The sequence below is a fragment of the Dipodomys ordii genome, unplaced genomic scaffold (genome assembly GCF_000151885.1).
Source record: "Dipodomys ordii isolate 6190 unplaced genomic scaffold, Dord_2.0 Scaffold148, whole genome shotgun sequence".
NCBI lineage: Eukaryota > Metazoa > Chordata > Mammalia > Rodentia > Heteromyidae > Dipodomys > Dipodomys ordii.
In genome coordinates this window covers 1,175,567-1,198,813 of record NW_012267364.1, presented here as the reverse complement: position 1 = coordinate 1,198,813, position 23,247 = coordinate 1,175,567, and the positions used below count along the sequence as shown (strand labels likewise).

General features: G+C 43.0%; 1 protein-coding gene across 1 annotated transcript in view; it reads right to left on the bottom strand.

Moving 5' to 3' along the window:
* Grid1 (glutamate receptor, ionotropic, delta 1) overlaps nucleotides 1-23,247 on the bottom strand; it is a 748,070-nt gene that overhangs the window by 9,773 nt on the left and 715,050 nt on the right. The window contains exons 14-15 of the mRNA XM_013032063.1: nucleotides 10,359-10,525; nucleotides 2,119-2,359 (exon numbers count right to left, since the gene is read on the bottom strand). Coding sequence (XP_012887517.1) covers nucleotides 2,119-2,359; nucleotides 10,359-10,525 — 408 coding nt within the window. The remainder of the gene's footprint in view (nucleotides 1-2,118; nucleotides 2,360-10,358; nucleotides 10,526-23,247) is intronic.

Genomic DNA, 23,247 nt, shown 5'->3' with positions numbered 1-23,247 from the left:
GGATATGAGCCAGCCAGTGACTCTTTCATCCACTCTCCCTTCCCTGTTCCTACTATGGGTAGCTCTGGGCCCAGCCCACTCTGCCTGGCTGCTTCTGTGAGCATAGACCTTGATTGGTGTCGGTATTACAGTGTTGCTGGCGTGGCTGGTGTGGGCAGGGTGGACTCCAAGACATAAGCTCAAGTTCAAACTCTTAATAGATCCCCTAGGAGCTCCTGAATTGGAAAGCATTATCTATTTTCAGTGGTGAGAGGCCACGCGACGTGGAGGGGTCAGAAATGAGGCACCTGCTGCAGAGGTATGTGGGGTTCTTCATGAAACCACTGCTAAAAATAATTCCCAGTCCCTCCCAGTGACTTAGTACAAAAGTTTCCAGTTGTAGCTGCATTCTGGTGGCTCATGCATGCAATTCTAGCTACTCAGATGGCTGAGATCTGAGGATTGAGTTCAAAGCCAGTCTGGATAGAAAGATCATGAGACTCTTATCTTCAATTAATCACCAAATTATGGGGAGAACCATGAACTGTTCCACTCAGTTAATTCTCCTCGGACTTCTTCCTTCCTGCCTTCCTGTGGTCCAGGAGGGACAGAGGAGCTATGGAGGTGGTATTGGAGCCACAACTTGTATTTCTGACATGGAGATATACAGAGTAAGGAAGGGAAGACTGATGCCCTCAGAATGTTTCAGCATTGGTTCAGCAGTGCTCTCCTTCCAAGGAAAGGAAAATCAGATAACAGAGCTAATTGGGATGAACAGTCAGTCAAGGAAGATGGAAGGGAGCAGCCACCATGGTTCTCAGCAGGGACTTCCTTACAGACTGGTGAGTGACAGCATGGCAAGCCAATCACTGTAGACAACAGCAATGGTGGCTAAGATGTTGGAATTTACTGTCCAAGGGCACCAATCCCCAGGCCTAAACTAGGCTGAGAAGATTCCAGTCAGCATTTACACTCCTCCTGGATGGTTTTTATTTTTTCCCCCTACCCTAGTTGATTTTGTCTTTCCCATGGACCTCTTCCTCTAAAACCATTTTTATGAACTTATCCTGTGCCACTTGAGTTGCCAGGGAAAACAAAAAAAATGAACACATCAAGAGAGCCAGATGCCTTCTAGCTCCCTGTTTGGGATTTCCATCCTCACCCCAACAGAATCTGTAAGCAGGGCTGTGATTCCAGGGATTGCTGAGGTGTCTATGCTGGGAAGTGACAGCCAATGAATGTAGTGATGGGGCTTGTGCTAAGAACACTGTCATCAAATGGCACTCCTTGCTGTCCTCTTTTAGAAGAATTGTCTCCTAGGGGCCCTAGTGAAGGCTTCATTTCAAACAATTCCCAAGACGAGCTTAGAGAAGAACCACCCCCCCCCCCACTATAGGAAGCACTCAAATGAGTTAATTGTGGTCAGCACCCACATGGAGGGAAGCCTGAGGAAGAGACCTACAGTAATACCCTGTGGTGGGTGTCCCAAGAGGAATGTGGGCAAGGCTGGACCCTACAAGAAGGTGGGAGAGGGGGAGGAGGGGTAACAGGAGAGAGGGGTCTCCCTCTGTGGTTGGATAAGCAGGGCCCCCAGGCCCATGGTAAGAAGTCAAAGAGAACCAGGAAGGAACATGGGCTCCTCTCTTACCCTACAGGTGATCTCTCCAGGTCAGGGTGGAGGCACAAGAGCAGGGCAGGGTGGGAAAGGGCTCTCTGGCGCTGCCCACGCTGTACTTGCTCTATAGATAAATACAGGACTTTAGTGGCCACGATTGGCACTTGGTGCTTTTTTTTTTTTTTCAAAATATGAAACTATCCCCTACATTTTCCTCTCTTGTTTTTAAAAAACACAAACAAAACAAAACAGGGTGAAGGCAGGAAAAACATTGTCCAAAAAGAAATGTACTCTTCACCTGACTTTTGAACCTCTAACCCCTCTGTACATCACCTTGGTAATAGCAATAAAAATATTAAAGTAAAAAAAATAAAGCCAGAATCCCTCCCAATATAAATTACTGCTGTCTCCCAACAAGATGGTGCAGGGAAACACTAACAGGAAGAAAACAACCCACCAAACAACCCAGTGGGATCCCTCCCTCCTCGGTTGTGGCAGACGGGGGCAGGACCCCAGGTACCAACCTCTTTGGGGGTCTCCTGGTGGCACCGGTTGCTGTTCCACCACAACTCCAAGGCAGCCACCAGGCAGGCAAGGAGAAGACCAATTGCCAAGATGCAGAAGACACCAGCAAAGCTGTGCAGCTTCAGGGATTTGCCATCTGCCTGGGCACTGGCATGGCTGGTGAGGTCGCAGCGGCCCGTGTGCGGCCACCACTTCTGCTTGAGTACATCTAGGTCCCCTGTGTCCTGCAGCTCCAGGATCCTGCAAGACACAACTCAGGTGAGCCACAGGCACAGATCTTGACAACTCTATTCTGGCTCTGCAGCCATGATCGTACCACTATTACCAGCCTTGAACCATCATAGCAATTCTCTGCCTCAATTCCCCCTACAATCCATTCTCCACACTGCAGACACAGTGATCTTCCCAAAACACTCATCAGGTTTTATCTCTTCTCAGCAACCAATCTTCTCTCCTCTGTTGTCTATAGACCAAGTCCAGTAGCAAAATAGGAAAATAAATAAGGAATGAATAGGACAAAGTGGGTTTAAGACATTCATGGTTATTTAAAGGGGTGGGTTGGGAGTGGTGAATGACAATGTTGATCACATTGTACTGTACTCAAACTGCCTTGCTGAATGCCAACTCCTTGGTACAGCTACTTTAAAAAATACTTTAAAATTCCATATTTAAAACCTCAATAGGCACAGGTTGAGCATCTCTAATAAAAAATCTGAAATCCAAAATGCTCCCCAATCTGAAAGATTCTGAAGGTTAACATGGTGTCCCAATTAGAAAATTCTACATCTGTCCTCGGATGGTTTGATGGATACAACTTCACATGCAAAATTATTCAAGAGAGTATATAGAATTTCACACTTTAAAACATAAATTCTTTGATTAGACCTAGGTCTCACTCCCTAAGATATCTCATTATACATATATATATGTATGTATAATGAGATATATAATTATATATAGTGATATGTATATAATTATATATAATATATAGTGATATATTATATAATATGTATGATGTATCATATATAATGGGATATCTATGTGTAATTATACATATATAATGCTATATAATATATAATGCATTATATATATTCACTTAAAAACAGAAGAAAAACTCCAAAGCATTTCTTACCCAAGCATTTCTGACAAAGAATACTTCATATGTCTACCCTATGTCTCTCCTTCTAAGACCCACACAATTCTTCCATTCATTCATTTGATGTGGAAAGTGATGCCTAATACTGCTGATCTTATCATCTCAAGGCATAAGCTGGCTTTAAGACAAGCAGAGCAAGCAATGTAAAGACAGAAGCTGTGATAAACACAATGAAATGGAAGTACAGGTGGTGTAAGGAAATGGCACATTTGGGGGCCAGCTTAGCCTGGAAGGCTAAGGAGTATCTTATATAGGAAGTAATGGTTAAATCACACCTGAAGCATGATTTATCATAAAATAGCTCATACTGGTCTAACATATTCAATGTGCCAGGAAGTATCTGCATTAAGTATTTTGTAGATAATGATGCATCTTTTTGTCAAGGTTATTTCTATGTTCCCATTTTTACAGAGAAAGAAATCGAAACTCTGAGAGAAGAAATGCTTTCCCAAATTTACTTTGAGGTTTGCAGCACTGGCATTCAACGAGGCTAGGAAGACCCTTCCTTGGACTAGAACTACATATAAATGTCTTGTCTGGTGTAGAGGTTCCTCATGTTTAAGACAGTGAGGCTGTCAATGGCGAGTTAGGAGAAGGTCAGCAAGATTAAGTGAGTACTAGGCAGGCAGAGCCCAGGAATCTGGATTGGATTTATTCCACCCTGGAGGGGCAACTCTTACTGCTCCTTGCTGCCCCCTAGCAAAGATTGTAGATTTGTCCTGAAATCCAGGAATCTAAAAAGTGATCCAGTGGCAGCCTGGAATATCCTCCCACCCTACGCCCCACACCTACATTGACTCCAAATATCCAACCAAGCCTTCCCATTTTGGACATCATGCTCATTGAATCTGGTCCAAGGAGTTATTCAGTTAAGAACACCTGAAGTGATTTCCTTATCCTCTGGGCACTGTTAATGAACAGCAGCTTTTCACACTGGGAGATAGTCAACTAGATGCTAAGCAGTATCTGTCTTGGATTTGTGTCACAGGCCAGCTGTGACCACAGGTTTAAGGCAGTACTTAGATATCCTACATCATATCTGGTGGGAAAAAATGGTGACTCCTCAAGAGGGTGGACTGACCTGTCAGCAGCTTGGATCCAGAATGGCATAGCCTCTCTTTGGCTGGGATCAGTCAAGCTGGGTGCAAAGAGCAGGCTTTGGAGTCACCCGATCTCAGCCTTGTATACCTAGACATAGGATCTGTCCTGGCTAACTCTCAGTATCCTCATCTTTCTGGCAGACTGGATCCCTACTAGATTATTAGGGCAGTGGCCTGTGGGGTGAGTCTGTGGGTTATTTTTTCCATGTTTGTTTTTAATTATATAAACCCAGCTGCTGGCACAGCTAAAGCCTGAGGCTACAAACATATGCTCTGCCAATAAAAATATGCATATAGGGCTGGGAAAGTGGCTCAGTGGTAGAGCGCTTGCCTTGCATGCATGAGGCCCTGGGTTCGATTCCTCAGCACCACATAAGCAAAAAGAAAAAAGCTGGAAGTGGTGCTGTGGCTCAAGTGGTAGAGCGCTAGCCTTGAGCTGAAGAGCTAAGGGACAGCGCCCAGGCCCAGGGTTCAGGCCCCACGACTGGACCTCCCCCCCCAAAAAAAATGCATGTATTTCTCAAATAATGGGAAACTAACTTACACTATCATGGCCATGGTAAAATCATGACATGATGTCCATCAAATGTCCAGGGCACTGATGAGCACATATGACTCAGAATATGGCTATATGTGGAAGGTCTTGCACACTGAGATAAATGCATGATTTAAGGTGCATTTGGGTGTTTGGGGGCCATGCTCCTGAGCTTTCTCTCCAACAGCACAATGCATAATTAACTGGGCAGCCACAGTGTCTCATTCAGTATCTCACATAACTCGTGTCAGGTAAAAAAAAGTTGTGTGTCTATAGGTCCACTGGCCTTAACTAAGTGTCTTGGTTGGCAGAGTTGAATAGGTTGAACATCCTGTAAAGTTATGGGAACTCCAATGCCAGTCATAAAAGATGTCAGGACCTTGGAGAAAGCTAATGGTTGAACTATTGACTCACCATGGAGAAAATGGAGTTGTGTGCTTATGGACACTGTACTAATGCAAATAATTGGAAGACAGACTTTGAAATTTTAGCCTCAATTCAAAAGTCTGAGATGATAAATGCACCTACCTCCCAGACCATTAGCTCATAACCTGGTGAGGAACAAAAGCTCCATAAAAGGTGGATAGAGCCTGGTATTGGTGGCTCACACCTGTAATCCTAGCTACTCAGGAGGCTGAGATATGAAGATCACAGTTCGAAGCTAGCATGGGCAGGAAAGTCTATAACACTCTTATCTCCACTTAACCAACCAAAAAAGTCAGAAATGGAACTATGACTCATGGTAGAGCACTAGTGCTAAGTACAGAAGTTCAGGGACAACACCCAGGGCCTAAGTTCAAGCCCCAGGTCTGACACAGAAAATAAAAGGTGCTTAGTAATTGAGCAATCTGATGGCCATCTTGACCAACAAGACTTATTTGGCAAGTTTGGTATAAGATGCCTTTATTGAGAAAATAATAGAGGAAAATCATTTCACACTATTGCAATCCTCATAACAGCTTGCTAAGTAATTCCTTTTTGTTTGTTCTGGTGTGTGTGTTTGTGTGTGTGTGTGTGTGTGTGTGTGTGTGTGTGTGTGCTTGTGTGTTGGTCCTGTTTTACTTCTTGCAGACCAGAGGCTGAAGATCTAGAAAACTTGTCCCAGGTTACAATTGGAAAGTGGCAAGCCTGTTATTATGATCTGGATAATTCTGATCAGAAAGCTACATTCTTTTGGGAACAGCAAGCTTTTCTCTAAGGATACAGCTCTGGCATAGGAAATAGTGAAGCACTGGTCAGTTTGTGAGTTCAGATCCTTTCTCCACTCAGCAAGCATCTTCTGTGGAACATAGCCTCACTACTTAATTTTGACCTTCTCTCCTTCTGGCTCCCTGTAATTCTCTACATCTTTTATACTCAGCTGGACACCAGTGGCTCACTGGTGTAATCCTAGTTATTCAAGAGGCTGAGATCTGAGTATTGCAGTTTGAAGCTAGCCTGGGCAGAAAAGTCCCCATGAGACTCTTATCTCTAGTTATCCACTCAAAAACCAGAAGTGGTAGAGTGGCTCAAAGTGGTAGAGTACTAGCCTTGAGCACAAAGAGGCTCAGTGACAGTGCTCAGGCTGAAAAAACAAAAAACAAAACAAAAAAAACCCACATCCTTTTTTTTTTTTTTTGTCAGTAGTGGGTCTTGAACTCTAGGCATGGGCACTCTCCCAGAGCTCTTCAGCTCAAGGCCAGTAGTCTATCACTTGAGACACAGTGCCACTTCCAGTTTTCTGGTGGAAGATAAGTGAGATAAGAATCTCACAGACTTTCCTGCCCAGGATGGCTTTGAACCACGATCCTCAGATCTCAGCCTCCTGAGTAGCTAGGATTACAGGTGTGAGCCACTGGCGCTCGGCAAAACCCACATCTTTTATACTCAGTCTTAGTCCAGAAAGAGCATAAGACCATTTACAGGGAAATACAGCACAGAACAAAAATAATCAAACCAACAAAGGAACTTTAAATACAGTAGCAACAGGAAAGAAAAGTCACAGGCATAAAATGTCTTCTAGAATGGGGTTCAACTAATGCACACTAATAATTCATAGTCTTGCTTATGAGGAAGCCAGAGCGATAATAGTCACTTCCTGAAGCCAGTTGTTCTATTTTCCAGACAGATATAATTGCAGGTGCTTTTCTTTATTCAATAGTTGTGGAGCCTGTTACACAGTAGGTACTCAATAAATGGCTATTAAGTCGCTAAACATTTATTGAATGCCCACTCTGCATGCTGGGGTCTGCAAACCTATTATAGCCCATAAATCCCATCAGACACACATATACACACACACACACACACACACACACACACACACACACACACACACGTACATCCTGGGCTCTGCCTAAGTAAGGAAAGCGCTTAGCTCCTAGGATGAAGGAAAAGATAGCTAAAGCTATTCCAGATAAAGCTGTGCAAGGCTACCCAATTACCTTTTGTTTTCTGCCATTGCATGGTACATTACCTTTAGATCAGTTTCCTTTTCTCCTCTCTGGCACACTCAGGCTAAACACAAGCAGCTCACCAATCTTTATGCACCATGTAAGAGAAGTTGTTTTTTTTTTTCTACAGTCATTAACAGGGGTGGTGGAAGGAAGAAACCTTCTGGTATTGAAAGGGAGTAATCTTTCCTTACTCATCTCCTCTATCTACAAGTTGAGGACTTTTCCAGTCTCCTGTGACCTAGATTGGGCGCTGGATGCTTTGACTCCTTTGAACAATCCAGCAGAGACCCAAGCTTCATGGTCAATATCTACTCTCTTTTGTCTCCAGGGCACACATGTTCACTTATGCCCTTACTATTTTCATCCCAGCACTGACAGAAAGGGATAAGATGAAGTTGGGGAGGAAGTTATATTGGTATACAGCTAAATGACATTACAAACACTGGGGACTCTAACTTCCTCTGACGGGGTCTCTGTGCTACTATGAATGCTTTCTTGGAGGGCATATTGACTCTTGGGGTGCTGCTTCTGCATTAGTTCCATGAGCACCCTTACCAACCGCTACACAGAAATACTCAGAGGTTGCTGGTCTATGGCAACTGTTTTGAGCTTCCCATCGAGACAAATGAACTCATACACACCTCAAGAATATCATGGTATTCTAAATCCTAGAGAGAAGCTATTTTTATTGCTTGCCTTCAACCTGACCTATTGAGAAACCACCCCTTCTCCTTCTCTGTTGTCATGGCTCTCTGCTCCAGGGAGTAGTGTGAGGAGCAGAATGAAGACTACATGAAATTCTAGAAACCAACCCAAAACCTCATTTACCTTAATCAGTCCTATACCCTTTCCCAATTTTGCAAACAAGACACTGGATTACTTGCAAGTCTGTTTCCTTGGCCATTTTCCTTATGGGGCTGAGGCACTAGTAGTCATGAGAAGGAGCAGGCACCAATTTGGACATTCAGGAAGTAGGGGAAGAGAGGAAGTAGGGTTTGAATATCCAACAGCAGCTCAATTCCTTGTTCTGCTAGCAATCAATGAGCAACTTTGGATGGATGGCAGCTATCTTCTCTCAGCTGCAGAATGTACTACACATTGACCTCTCTCTCTCTCTTTGTGTGTGTGTGTGTGTGTGTGTGTGTGTGTGTGTGTGCTCTGGGGCTTGAACTCAGGGCCTAGGTGCTGTCCCTTAGCTTTTTTGTTCAGAGCTGGTACTCTACCCCTTGAGCCACCACTCTACTTCTGGTTCTTTGCTTATTAATTGGAGATGAGTCTCAGCTGCTTTTTCTGCCGGTTTCAAACTGTGATCCTCAGATCTCAGCCTCTGAGTACCTAAGATTATAGGCATAAGTCACTAGCACCCAACTACAACATGTGTTTTTAAAGAGTCTTAGACTGGACAGGCTCCAGGAGCTCATGCCTATAATCTTTGAAACTCAGGAGGCTGAGATCTGAGGATCATGGTTCAAAGCCAACCCAGGCTGGAATGTCCTCATGAGATCCTTATCTCCAATTAACCACAAAAAAACAAAACAAAACCAAAAAATGGAAATGGCACTGTGGCTCAAAGTGGTAGAATGCTAGCCTTGATCAACAGCAGCACAGGGACAGTGTCTAGGCCCTGAGTTCAAGCTCCATAACCAGAAAAAAAAAAAGAAAAACAAAAAAGTCTTAGACTTCCAAATGGATACTTTTCAGCACTAAAATTCATGCAATTGAGGATTGTATTTGAGCAACTGAGGATTGATTTGAAGCTTGGACTTCTGCTGGCCTTCAGATATTCCTGTCACAGCTTGAATTTTGGTAGACATAGACAGAATCTACGCTCGGTGACTATGTAATTCCTCTTCGCCTTTCAGCATATGTTATCTCACAATATTGTACAAGTGGAGGGGCCAGGGCTTAGCCCTCCTTGGGAACAGGAGCCACTGTTGAGAGGCTAGCTCCTGGGAAAGGCCTCTGACATCCTTCTTGGCTGAAGCCAGACCAGCTGGTCCAAGATCAAGGCAAGCTGCTATAGTAGAGAAAAGGAGTTACAGGGAAATTATTTTTCTCAAGGAAGTAATATAAGTGCCCAGACTGAGCACTGAGTAACTAGATCTTGTCTAAGAGTCCAGAGCTAGTGAGGCTCAAGGAATGGACTGATACCAACAGATCACATGAGAGTCTACATGGTCAAGTACAAGCTTGACTCATTGCATTTGGACCTAGTGCACATTTATGACTGCTTTCCTGATATACATTTTTGTGGTGGCAGTACTGGGACTTTAACTTGGGGCCTAGGCACTGTCTTTAATTTTTTCATTCAAGGCTGAGTCTTCTACCACTTGAGCTACACCTCCACTCCTGACATTTTGCTGGCTAATTGGAGATAAGAATCTTGTGGACTTTTCTGCCGAGGCTAGCTTCTAACCTTGGTCCTCCTGGGTAGGTAGAATTAGAGATGGGAGCCACTGTCATCTAGCTAGGACAATACATTTATCATTAAGCATTACCATTAGGGGCTTCCCATTCATTATTTGGTATTCATGATTCATTTGTCAGCCTAACTCCTACAGGGCTTGGTGTCACCATCTCTGGGAAGTCCCCCTAAATCTAGCCAAGTATCCTCTCCCTATTCTACTGCTTCCTCTAGTCTCCTGAGAATGTTATCACCATTTTGTGTATGCCCTAGGCTGGCACTAACTACTCACAGCACAATTCTACCTGCACTAGAAACTGTCATGAGAAGGGACCATGCCCTTACTATTTTCATCCCAGGACTGACAGAGAGGGCCAAGATGAAGTTGGGTAGGAAGTTAAATTGGTATACAGCTAAAATGACAGTATTGGCTTTAATATTTTTCTTTCTTTTTTTTAAATAAGTTTTTTATTGTGAAAATACTGTACAGAGGTGTTATAATCACATGAGCAAGGTAATAAGTACATTTCATATCAAGCATTGTTGCCTCCTCCTTAACATCACACCAGTTGCTTAAGTCCTGAGGTTGCTGGCATGGGTGGAGCCTACCTCTGGGAGAAGAGGTCCCTGTAGGGGCTGCCGTGCTGCAGAGCAATGCCATAGCCCTTGCTGCTGATGCTGTTGCCGATGACAGTCACTGAGCAGTCATCATCTGTCAGGGCTGCGTATTCCACCACGGCCACATCCCACAGAAAGGCATAGTTGCCTTTCTTTGCCTGAAAGACACAAATCACCAAAAAGTCAGATGGGCCACCAACCTGGCTGTCTTAAGCATAAGACATTTCAATGGTGGGATGTGTGGAGTTTATCTGTGTGCTCCTCCTGCTTATCAGAAAACTCTCCCACCATTTCTGGCCTACAAAGGACTCCAATGGTTGATGCCGGTGTCCATTTTGATCACAAGTGTGGGCTCTACCAACTAGATCTCATGGTAATGGGTAGGAAGGATGAGCTGAAAGTGGCTGGGTACAGTGGCATTTGTGTACTCATTTCTCAGATGAGAGGATTCACTCCTGGAGAATCCAGAGAGTAGGTTGAGATGTTCAGCTCAGAGATGTACAGGGAATGTGATAACTTGCCAATGGGGAAAAAGACCCTCCCTACAAAACATAGGCCTTAGCACAAGAGGTAAATCTTGTTCTCTTGATAGTTCTACTTGGTAACCAAATGCTGCTGGTCGTGAGCATAGGAGATGATGGTGGGCACTGGAGATGATGGTGGGCAAGGGAGATGGTGGGGAGCATGGGAGGTAATGGTGGGCAGAGGAGGTGATGAGGAGTACAAGGGATGATGGGGAGCACAGGAAATGGTGGCAAACACAGGAACTGGTGATAAGCGTGAGATGGCAGTGAGCATGGGAGATGGTGGCAGGCAGGGGAGATGGTGGCCTGTGTTCAGTGCCATACGTAGCAAGGACTAAATGTCAAGCACATGCACTTTGTCCAGAACTTGAAGACGAGTCCTCTGGAAAGAATGCCCTAATTGTTATGCTGCCAGGCCAGGCTCTGCCTTTTACTGCTCATACATTAGGGTGAGCATGTGCATGCTTGTGCATACACATACATATACACACACATACAAGTAATGTGTGTTCATGCATAGGTACAGTACACATGTGCACACAGACCTACATGTCAATATTCTCATCCACTGCAATGTTTTCAGATTACTTAGCTACAGTGACACACATTCTACTATCTTCAACACCCATCCACAACAGGAATTCACTTCTGCCTTGAGCCATAATTTTAACTTTAACTAAACTTGAACTTTTTGGAAAGTGATACAAACTATTCTTGATTTTCTTTCCTTTCCTTTCCTCTCCTCTCCTCTCTTCTCTTTTTCTTTTATTCCTTATGTACTTCTCCTGGGCTTCAACTCAGGGCCTGAGCTTTGTCCTTAAGCTTCTTTGCTCAAAGCTTATCATTTGATCTTTTTACCACTACCAGCTTTTTTTTTAATGCTTAATTGGAGATAAGCATTTCCTGCCTAGGCTAGCATTGAACTATGATCCTCAGATCTCAGCTTCCTGATTAGGATTACAAAAGTGAACTACTGGAGTCTAGAATCTTGTCTTTCTTAAAATCATGTATAAAGTTCTTAATGAATCCCAGTGTCTGGTTTTCATTCTCCAGTGAGTACACTGATACCTCCTGCCTTCTTTATCCCTTCTTATCAAGGTTCATAGTAGATACTGTGAGACCTCAATGTTGGCTTAGGAACAGGACTAAAATATCACATACAAAACCAGGCCATCCCAGCAAGCTACATCCTCCTTGATACTGTCAATTGTATTTTCCCCAGCCCCTGCCTTTGTTTATTCAATAGAACCTTCCTCTAGGGGCACTATGGCTGCTTAGATAAAGCTCTTCTTTGTCATTTCCTTCTTTGGGGGTGGGAAGTTGAGGCAGAATCTCACTATTTAAGCCACAGACTCAGTTTCCCCCAATAAGTCACCCCTAATATCACAAGTATCTGCCTCTAGGAAAGCCAAGAATATACTTTCTCTTTTTTAAAATTAAGTTCAATATGTAGCTTAGGCATCTATGTAATTCTCAATCTCTCCTGCCTCTGCCTCCTGAGTGCTGGGATTATAGGCATGCACCATCATGCTCAGTGAGTTTACTTCTTTCAATACCATAAGTGCATATAATCCAAGATCTCCTTTTCTTGTCAGATTCCTTCCATCAGAAGGATTTTTGGACAGAATGTGATCTCCTGCAGAGGCAATGGCCAGCTCCTAGTGTTTCACACAATTTTGTCCACTACCTTGTCAGAAATGACACATACCTGTGCCACCCACTGGCTTTCACATCAGGGAGAATCTCAAAATATTATGCCAAAGCCTCATTCCTCAACCAAGCCAATTTCAGACGTTCTAAAGGACTTTGACCTATGTTGCCAAATTATACACATCTCTCTTCCTCCATGTAGGAAGATAACAGTCTTTGGGCTTTTCTTTCCCGCTGGCAAACAAGTTTTCTCATGAAAAGACATACATTTTCAACCTCTTGCAACCAAATTTCTCAGCAGAAATGTTGACTTATGACCTAATATTTGGCTTCAGCCAGACTTTGGAACATTTTACATTCATACTCGCAATTCAACATGACAATCAGACACTGTTATTTGTACGATTTCAAAAGGGCATGTCATGTTGAGGGAAGAATTAAGATCAGCTTCATTTCTACCTTAAGTGAAGTTCCAAGAAGGAAAAGAAATAAGATGGCTTAAGTCAAGTGGAAGCAGACCCTGAGCAAAGCTTACCACGGTCACTACAATGGGACATCTGCATTTCACACACATGCGTGGTTACAGAAAGGGCTCCAAGACAGTGAATACAATTTCAGGAAGAAAACTGCATTTATATTTACAGATCATGCTGTGAAGGAGGAAATATGGAGAAACTGTATGATGCCCCAACCTTTTATCCCTGCTCAATAGGAAGTCAATTCAAAAAATAGGGGAAAGTAGGAGTCCTTCCTCTCTTCTTTTTCCTCCTCCTCCTCCTCCTCCTCCTCTTCATCCTCCTCCTCCGCTTCCTCCTCCTCCTCCTCCTTTTCTTCCTCTTCTTCTTCCTCCTCCTTCTTCCTTTTGTAGGTGTGGGCTTGAACTCAGGGCCTGGGCACTGTCTCTGAGTTTTTCACTCAAGGCTAGTGCTTTACCACTTTGAGCAACACAGAACCACTTCCAGTTTGCTGGCAGTTAATTGGAGATAAGAGTCTCACAGACATTCCTGCCCAGGCTGCCTCCTGAGTAGCTAGGACTATAGGTATGAGCCACTGATTCCCAGCTAGGAGCCTTTCTTAACCAATTGACCCAGATCTTCAATGTCCTCATCTGTAAGTAACAACTAATTGTACAATATTACTTTCGTCTGCTTGTGGCTAGGTTCCTGACCTACCCAACAGTGCCAAAGCGGGAAGACTAGAGATGGTGACTGGCCATGTTTTGTATAGGACCAAATCAAAAGCTCCAACAGGACTGAAGTGGACCAGATTATGGCTCAATCTTTAACATTAACGTTTCCTTTCTTGTCTTGGGGCTTGAACTCAGAACTTTGAGCTTTTTCACTTTTTTCCTTAAGGCTAACACTCTGACCTGAGCCAAAGCTCTACTTCCAGCTACTTAAAGTTCATTGGAAATAAGTCTTATGGACTTTCTTGCTGGGCTGGCTTTGAGTAGCTAGGATTGCCAATATCCCTTCTTAATTCCTCAGCATCCTCAAAACTCCCCAGACAGCCTCCTCCTTTCAGTCCCACACTGAACAGGATGCAACACTCAAACCTCATTCAGGGGTTATCCACAAAAGCCATGTTTCCTGAAGAACATTCTGGACCAAGCAGACATCTCCTACTCTTTCTGGTGTCACAGAGGCTGTTTGAGACAAAAGCCTTGTTAGGTCAGGCTGTGTCATCAGATGCATTTCAGATGCAATGTTTAACAGCCCCACCCACCATAGTATTCTTGTCTTTATATGGATTCCTTCCCTGTCTCCTTGTAGAATGAGCTTTAGACCTTTCCACACTAAAAAAAAAAATCTATGATAAATTTGTTCATTGTAGGCTCAAAATCAGTTTTCTTTATGGCTCTTAACAATTCTGAAACCTCCTTATTATTTTGGGCTGTTTGCTCATAAGATATCTAATGAACCAAGGCACTGTCTTGAGAACCAAGAATTGCTTTTCTTTCCTGTCCCACCTATCATAAACTTACCTCCTCCTTTTTTATGCCAGGCTTGGGCCTTGAACTCAGGGCCTAGGTGTTGTCCCTGAGCTTTTTGCTCAAGGCTAGTGCTCTAACACTTGAGCCATAGCTCCACCTCCACGTTTTTGGTGTTTCATTAGAGATAAGAGTCTCGTGGACTTTCCTGCCTGGCTGGTTTCAAACCATGATCCTCAGATCTCAGCCTTCAGAGAAACTAGGATTACAGACAGGAGCCACCAGGGCCTCGCTTAGAGTATACTTTTAATTGATATAGCTTATAGTATACTTTTAACTAATAATATGTAGTGATGGCTTATTTGTAAGAAAATAAATGAGATTATTCTTACAGGTCAGGGCCATCACAGCACAATCCAATCTTGTGGAAATTAATGAACCAAAACATAATGTGAACCAAGGAACTTACTATAGCTTTCACACTGGCAAATTGAAATTTAACTTAAAAAATAACACCAATGTATCTAACAGACATAACAAATATCTGAAATATTACAAATCTAATGTTGACTCTAAAGTAAAGAGGTGAACAGTTTAAAGGGTAATGCTCAGGAAGTAATCTAAGAAATTATGATTCAAGAGTCAGGTTGGGGGTGGGTTGGGGGAGGGAAATTAGGAGCAAATTGAGGGAAGGGGTAACAAGATTGACAAGAAATATACTCATTACCTTATTTATGTAACTGAAACCCCTCTGTACATCACCTTGATAATAAAAAAATGTAAAAAAGAATCAGATGAGATCTTGTGCAACACATATTAATTATAAGGACTGGATTAAAACTACATAGATAAGCCAGGCAAATACAGGAGTTCATGCCTATAATTCTAACTAGTCAGAAGGCTGAGATCTGAGGATCATGGTTCTAAGCCATCCAGGGCAAGAAAGCCCATGAGACTTTTATCTCCAATTAACTATAAAAAAGTTAGAAATGGAGATGTGGCTCAAGTGGTATAGTGGCAATTTTGAGCAAAACAGCTAAGGGATTGTGCCCAGGCCCTGAGTCCAGGCCCTAGTACTGGCAATAAACAAATAAACAATAAATGACAAACTATAAATAATCAACTATAAGTAAGTAAATGAATAAATAAATGAATGAATGAAACTCTATCAATAGCCCTGAAACACTTGAGAAAATCTCTCTGATACCCTTCGTCTGCATCTACATATTCTGCTTCATTTCCTCTCTGATCCTTTTCCCCAAAATAAAAATAACTAATTAGTAAAAACCAGTTGGTACAGCATAAAAAGAGTAGATTGAGGAGGTAAGGGGCAGTGGAAGACTATCTCTGGCATTAGAGAAAGTCAAGGGCATCTGTGCATCCATTCCCTGCAAGCCAGGATAGCAGCAGGTAGAGGGACTACCCCTGGCTCATCTTCTGGCAAACATCTCAGCAAACAGAATCCAAGCTTATGATGTCTGCCTGCTCACTGGATGCTTGCAAATGGAAACCCATAGACACCACAGGAGGCTCCACACTTGACAGATTATGACTGGCCTATCTTGCTAGAGGAAGGTTGGCACTAAAAACACAGCCACAGTGACCTGTGACACTGGATGGACTCACTGGCTCTCTGGTAATAAAAGGAGATTGTATTTCTCCAGCTACTTCAACCCTTTCCAGAGCTGGCTTGGAACACGAACCTTCAGAGACATTATCCTTTAAGACAAAGAACCCCATCACACACATTTCCAACCCATCCTGATGGCTTTGAGAAAGGGGTAAGCAAACACATTGTTTCTCCAGATGAAAAGTGTAGTGCTGCCAACATCAGTACCAATGCTCTTGGCTCTTGTCACGAAGGGCTGAGGTTAGGTAGGCATTTCCTTCCAGGTTCTGAGAGGGTATGGGACATCCCCTGGTGGCAGAGCCTCCAGAAACCAGATAGATCTTTTTTTTTTTTTTTTTCAGTTGTGAGGCTTGAACTCTGGGCATGGGCGCTGTCCCTCAGCTCTTCAGCTCAAGGCTAGTGCTCTACCACTTGAGCCACAGCCCCACTTCTGATTTTCTGGTGGTTAATTGGAGAACAGTCTCAGGGACTTTCCTGCCTAGGCAGGCTTTGAACTGCAATCCTCAGATCTTAGCCTCCTGAATAGCTAGGATTACAGGCGTGAGCCAGCGCCGGTGCCCAGCCCTCCAATGTCTTTTCTCAAAGACATTTATCCTCTTTTACAGATAAAGAAACTGACACTCGGCAAACAAAAATTTGTCCTAAACAAGCTCAGCTGTTAATCAGTGCTGCCTGGTCAACCTGCAATGCATCTGATGGCAAAGAAGCCTGTCCTGTCCTCTGGTTGGATGTGGTAAGAGTACTAAGAAAAAGGGGCTCCTGGGGGGTATCTTGTTTCTTAGATCATTTCCCCAGGGAATTGTGCTATACCACATTGAATGGTAAAACTTGTTTATGCACCAGCATCACCAACCAAGATGACAGTGTGGGAGAAGAGAGAACAGAGTTGTGCCCCATTTCGGATGCTTCTTTAGAAACCCGATGCATTAACCATCCAGGTGGCACACTCACCGTCTCCCTTTACACCTGCCATTCACTCCCAACAAAACAGAGCTCAGCCTTTCGCTCTCTCAAGTCTTAACTCCTATAATCACCTTCATACAATGGCAACACGTTGCCAGACACAGCCTGAACCCTGGCTGCATTGATACCTGTATTGTGCACTGTGCCAACTCTCAAAATACAACAGTAAAAATCCAGACCTTCTGCAGAGAAAAGGCCAATTTTACAGCTTGCTGGTAAGACTGTGGGCTGGCATATTTCTGGAACAGCAATTCGGTGAGGAGAATCAAATACTTCTTTAAACATAATCTGCCTATATAGCAACTCTACCTCCTTGGGATTTATCTTATAGAATTGTTCAGTTTCTAAAACGATATGTGTCTGAAGATTTTTTTCCAGAGCAGCACCTGCTAAACTAGTAAGAAATTGGAAATAGTCTAAATGTCCAACTAGTGAGAATTGAGTAGGTAAATGACAACATTAAATGAGGGACTATTTTCTCTCTGCTAATACAGTGCTTTAAGCACATTTATTCCTGAGGAGAATGTCTGGGCATAAGTCAGTCTGAGTTGCTGGAGTCTGTGTGGATTCAAATCTCAGCTGTATTGTTTGTCAGCTATGTGAGTGATTTAATACATCCAAGCCTTCTTTCCACTGGATATCAAATGGGCAGAGTTCAGCTGAGGATTACATGTATATTACATATATTTGACATGCTGAAGGTTCTATTAAATAAATGCTAACGGACACTACGCCATTTAATGAGAAAGAGCCTATGATACTAGGTAGTACCCTGTTTTTCAATTATTATGTCAAAGGGTTGTGCTTATTAAAAAATCAAACACAAGAATCAAAATCAAGTAGCAAAGGATCATCTTTGAGGAGTGAAATGGGTAAGTCTGGTTGGCTTTTTAGAACCTCTTTGGTGCCCAAGTTTCTGCAGTGCAGCAAGCCTTCATTTTGTGATTGCAGATGTCTAAGAGGGTAATTTTAGAGAATCAGCCTTTTCCAGGAGCATTGTGTAGTGGGAGGAGCTGCATGCAGTAGGAAGGCCACCCCATCACATCCAGCTCTTCAGTAAATTTGCTTTCTCTGGGACTGAGAATGGCTTCCTACAAGAAGTACCATAGTGTGAAATTCCAGTGCAGAGCTCATTGCCTGGCTCCAGGGCAGGGGCTTGACTCCTGCTGTGCTACAGTCAGTCCCCAGTGGGATTCAGATCAACCCATCAATTGTGATTGACTTGCCTTTCCTCCTCACCTGACCTGACAGTCATTCATCCACCTTCACACCCTGTATGCATGTATGAGTGTATGCATAATCTGTGTGAACATGTGGAAATGGTGAATGCAAATGTGCCAATGTGGCTAAAGCTACCAGCACGACTATGTTTATTGCAGCATTATTTACTATAGCTAAGATATGGAACCAACCCAGATGCCCCTCAGTTGATGAATGGATCAAGAAAATGTGGTATATATACACAATGGAATTCTATGCCTCCATCAGAAAGAATGACATTGCCCCATTTGTTAGGAAATGGAAAGGCTTGGAAAAATTATATTAAGCGAAGTAAGCCAGGCCCAAAGAAACATAGGGCCCACGGTTTCCCTTATTTGCACTATCTAGTATATGTCTTAGCCAAGCAGAAAAGGTCAGATAAGGTGATATTAGGAAAATGAACCCTAAGATATGTATTCAAATGTTTTTTTTCTTTCATGCGATTTTTCTAACACACTTATAAGATTATTTCTTTGTTGCTTTGTATGTCCCTCCCCCACAGTATAACCCTGCTTTCACTGTATTTGATTATGTCGGTATAATTTATGGAGGGGAAGGGGAAAAACAAATCATTTAAATAGGGATACAGGTGGACCCATTGCAACAATGAGATTTGGTGGGGGGGGGAGGGCCCGAGGGGAGGATTGGGTGGGGAGGGAGGGGGAGGAGGGGAAGGGATGAAGACTACAATGCTTGATAAGAAATGTACTCATTATCTTGCCCATGTAATTGTAACCCCTCTGTACAGTATTTTCACAATAAAAAAAGTGCCAATGTGGGAAGTGTGTGTGTGTGTGTGTGTGTGTGTGTGGAGGTAGCCATCTGTATGGATGGTTGTGTGCCTGTTTGTGTATGTAGTGAGACTGTGTGGTAGCATGTGTATCCATGTCTGTGTGAGAATTGTGAGTGTGGGCACTGGTGTGAGAGTGGGAATATGTTTGTGTGTTTATATGTGCCTGAGTGTGTATGCAGGTTGACATCTGTGTGTAGCTGTGCATGCATGTATGATGGTGTGTGGGTATGTAGGTATGTAAGCCTTTGAGTGTGTGTAGTTGCATGAGTCTACATGGATATATGAACTGGATGGGTATGTGTATGGATGCATCCATATGTATGCATATGTGTATGCTTATGGGTATATGTGTGGGGTGTATGTGTGACATATTAAGATCACAACAGTCTGTGGGAAGGAGTGAAGAGACCTAGGGTATCAAGCATCTGCAAAACAGCAAAAGGTTCAGGAAGGTTCCACTGGAAATTTGGCACCATTATCTCCAATGAGAAGACATTATCCAAAATGCCAGGAATATGTAAGGCAGTTGGAGGCTACAGGATACCTTCTCCACCTTTGAGAACATGAAATAATGACCTTTCATCTGAATCAGACCCTGGAACAGCCAAAGGAGACAAAGCAGAACAGGCACAGCTCGAGAGAGGGAGATAATTGAAGCTGGACTCCCTATATTCACCATAAAAGCTGCTCTTCTGAGGCCGCCACGGGGTGCGAAGTCCACTTGGCTCCAACTTTGAAACTACAGTGAACAGGGTGGAGTTGGACAATGCTATGTCAAAATTGAAAGGGCAGCCAGGCAAGAGGTCATCCTCAAAGGGTTCAGCCATGAGCATAGGCATGAGGCCCGATTGCAGGTTGGTCCTGGTGCTACCAGTGAGGTCCCTGGAACATGGAGGTGTCTCCTACTATGGCTGGAGTAGGAAATGGCTCCTGATGCCCAAGTACTAACAATTCTGCCAGAGATCGCCTGCCCCATGCTGACATTCCTGTGTCCTGGGGTGAGACTCTCATAAGAAGCACAAGATGGTAGAGTGTGGCAGATAATTTTGTATCTCAATCAAGTACTTTTTGTCTTCTACAATGTACATGTTGATCCCTTAATTTTCTTTCCAGAATTATCGACTTCCGTCCCCAGGGAGTACAGCATAATATGTTCATGAAAGGGGCTCATTTCTTCCCCCAGCATCTTTGGCCAGCCTCATGAGCTGAGTTGAGTGATGGTACCTAGAGGGAACAAATACACTCCCACACTCCTGTGCTTATGAGAGGAAGAGACCACATCAGAAGCGTCTGCTGCATTAAAGGAACTTAAACGAGTGTCAGCACATTGCTTTGGCATCATGGTAATCATCACCCGCACCATGGCATCAAGTTGGGATCCTGATTAAAACGCAATTGCCTTGAGATAAATAACACTTGAAATAGTCCTCCATCATCAGCCTGGCAGATTAGAAAGACGGTTAGATTGGGTTACACTCGTGGCTTAATTACTGACTTGTTATCAATTTATAAAACTGTAAGACATGCCCAGATGATCCTTAAGGTCTTCTCCAGATTTAACATTCTCCAAGTGAGAGACTCATAGTTCCTGAAGTGTGTCCCTGGACCACCAGCAACAGCAGCAGTGATACTAAAGAAACGTAAATGTCCAGTCTTCACACCAGGCCCACTGCACAAAGGTGAGGCCAATGGATATAGACCTCCCATAGATTTCTCACCTTTATTTGAAAGCAGATTTGGAATGAGAGAGTGTATTAAAGATTTTCACCTGGAGCATTGCACAGACAAGGGAAAATCATAGAGTATACCAAGACTGCTGAAAACACACTTTAAAGGGAAGTCACACCAGATATTTTCCTTGAACAAGTCCTCTACTTCATGTTGTCTTAACAGATAGCTTCTTGGAAGGTTCAGGATAATGTTTCATGTTCCACACATGTGTCTGTTTTCCACACAGGGAAGTTGAAACTTAGAAATAATTGTGGCTACCAGGTGCTGATGGTTCGTGCCTTGTAATACTAGATTGGAAGGCTGAGAAGTAAGGTTGTTGGTTTGAAGCCAGCCCAGGCAAGAAAGTCTGAGACTATTATCTCCAATTAACTAGCAAAAAGCCACAACTGGAGCTGTGGCTCAAGTGGTAGAGACCACCTGTGAGCAAACAAACAAACAAACAACAACAAAAAGCTAAGGGACTGTGCCCAGGCCCTGAGTTCAAGTGCCAGGACTAAAACAAAAAAAAAGTAAATAAATAAATATAAATATAATAACTAAACAACTTATTGCAGCCAGAAAATTAAGTTATTGACAGAGCTTAAATTTCCGCAGCTCTCCTTAAGTAGTGGTATTTTTCCCTGTCATGTGAAAACTTCTACTTCAGTAGTCCTGAAGAGCCACATGGAACCCCCTAAGCAACTGCTTATGCTCTCATAATGTTTTTTCTCCCAAGTTTGTACTAATGATGTCTGTCTTTAACAGTTCACCCGTGAAGGCATTGTAGCCCTGTTTCTTTTGGAGCCTTTGGCTCTCTGGGGAGAAACAGCCTTATTTAGTAAACCAAGAATTTTCCTACTGGAAGAAGTTTCATCTCATCCCCACTGGACAGGGAATTGGTATGGTACAAATGAAAAAAAAAGAAAAGACAAAGAAAACCTTCTCGGGGAGAAACAACGATTCCTTTCTCTAAATGTGAAATTGTATGCCATTAGTGAAATCAAGGCCATAAACCAGATTCTCAAGAGGGCAAAGGGGTACATTGATTTTCGATGGTTTGTCAAAAATTTTAAATTGTCCAAAGAGGGTGATCGACAACAATCACATCTGAGTATTTCATGGGAAAAATTAAGAATGATTGAAGAGAAATAGTAAATGGGTTTGCCTAGACAAAAACTGAATCACAGAGGGAAATGAATATAGAACTGAGCAAGTTTAGAGAAAGGGCTTCCTTATAGTTAAACATGTCATAAAGTGTAGGATAGGGCTATCCTGATATGGTGTGTCATACACACATGCACATACACATACACACAGAGGAATGTAAACTCCTACCATGCATATTCTGTCTAATACTCTAGTCTGCTGTCTAACATACAGTTGTAGCTAGAAAAATATGAGTAACCTGGGTCCCTGTCAGAGCAAGGCATGGTCTATGTCTACCTTCTCTGATCTGCAGACTCACCTGCCACCCTTCTCTTCTCTGTGTCCCACCTAGAGGCTAACCCACACAGAAAACAGAATAGGCACTGCACTTTCTAAACTTCAAAAGTAAAATCAAATACTAATACAACAACAATTCTAAGAGTCAATGCCATCAGTTCAAGCAGATGTTACCAAATGTAAGAAGGGGTAAAACCCGCCTGGAAGACTCATTCAAACACATTGCTAACTTCCCCCATTCCAGCTCCTGATTCATTAGTCCTGGAATGGAACCCATGAATTTACATATCTAACAAGCTCCCAGGGACTGCTAGCACCACAGTGGAGCAGGCTCCACACCTTGAACAGTAGCCAAAATGTACTCTGCCAATCCCTTCCTATTGCTTCCAATCTCCATTGTTCTGGAAGAAGCAATACTATTATTCTTGTTTTTCAAGAATAAATTAATCTGCCTAAGATTTTATAACTAACTAAAGAGAGATGGAAGAACCAATCCAATTCTTATTGACTCAAATCTCATAACTGTACTGGGGACACTGCACAGTCTAAACTGAACATTTGACTTTGTTGAGTCAAAGTTCCAGAAAAACCTTTGAAACTATACCCAGCTGCCACAGTGGCTTTGCCATGTGAAGCAATTTTAAAAGACGTTTTAAACATTTCTGGACTTCAAATGGTTGTAGGAGAGGATTACAATTTAATATGCCCATGTACATGTCTAGTGCTTTTCAATGAGAATGACTTCTTCCATCATTTTCCCTGTCTCACCTGCCTCTTCCTTCATCACAGATGCACATTGAGTATTCTGGCTATACTTATCCCCTGTTCACTTTTCCATTCATTTACCTGTTTCCCACTGACCTCCACACTCAGACATGTTTCAGTTCCCAGGTTTTTATTCCATCTGTTAATTTTTCAAAAAGGTTTAATCCATGAAGTTTGATTTTGATTCTATCTCATTTCAGTTAGAATGGTCA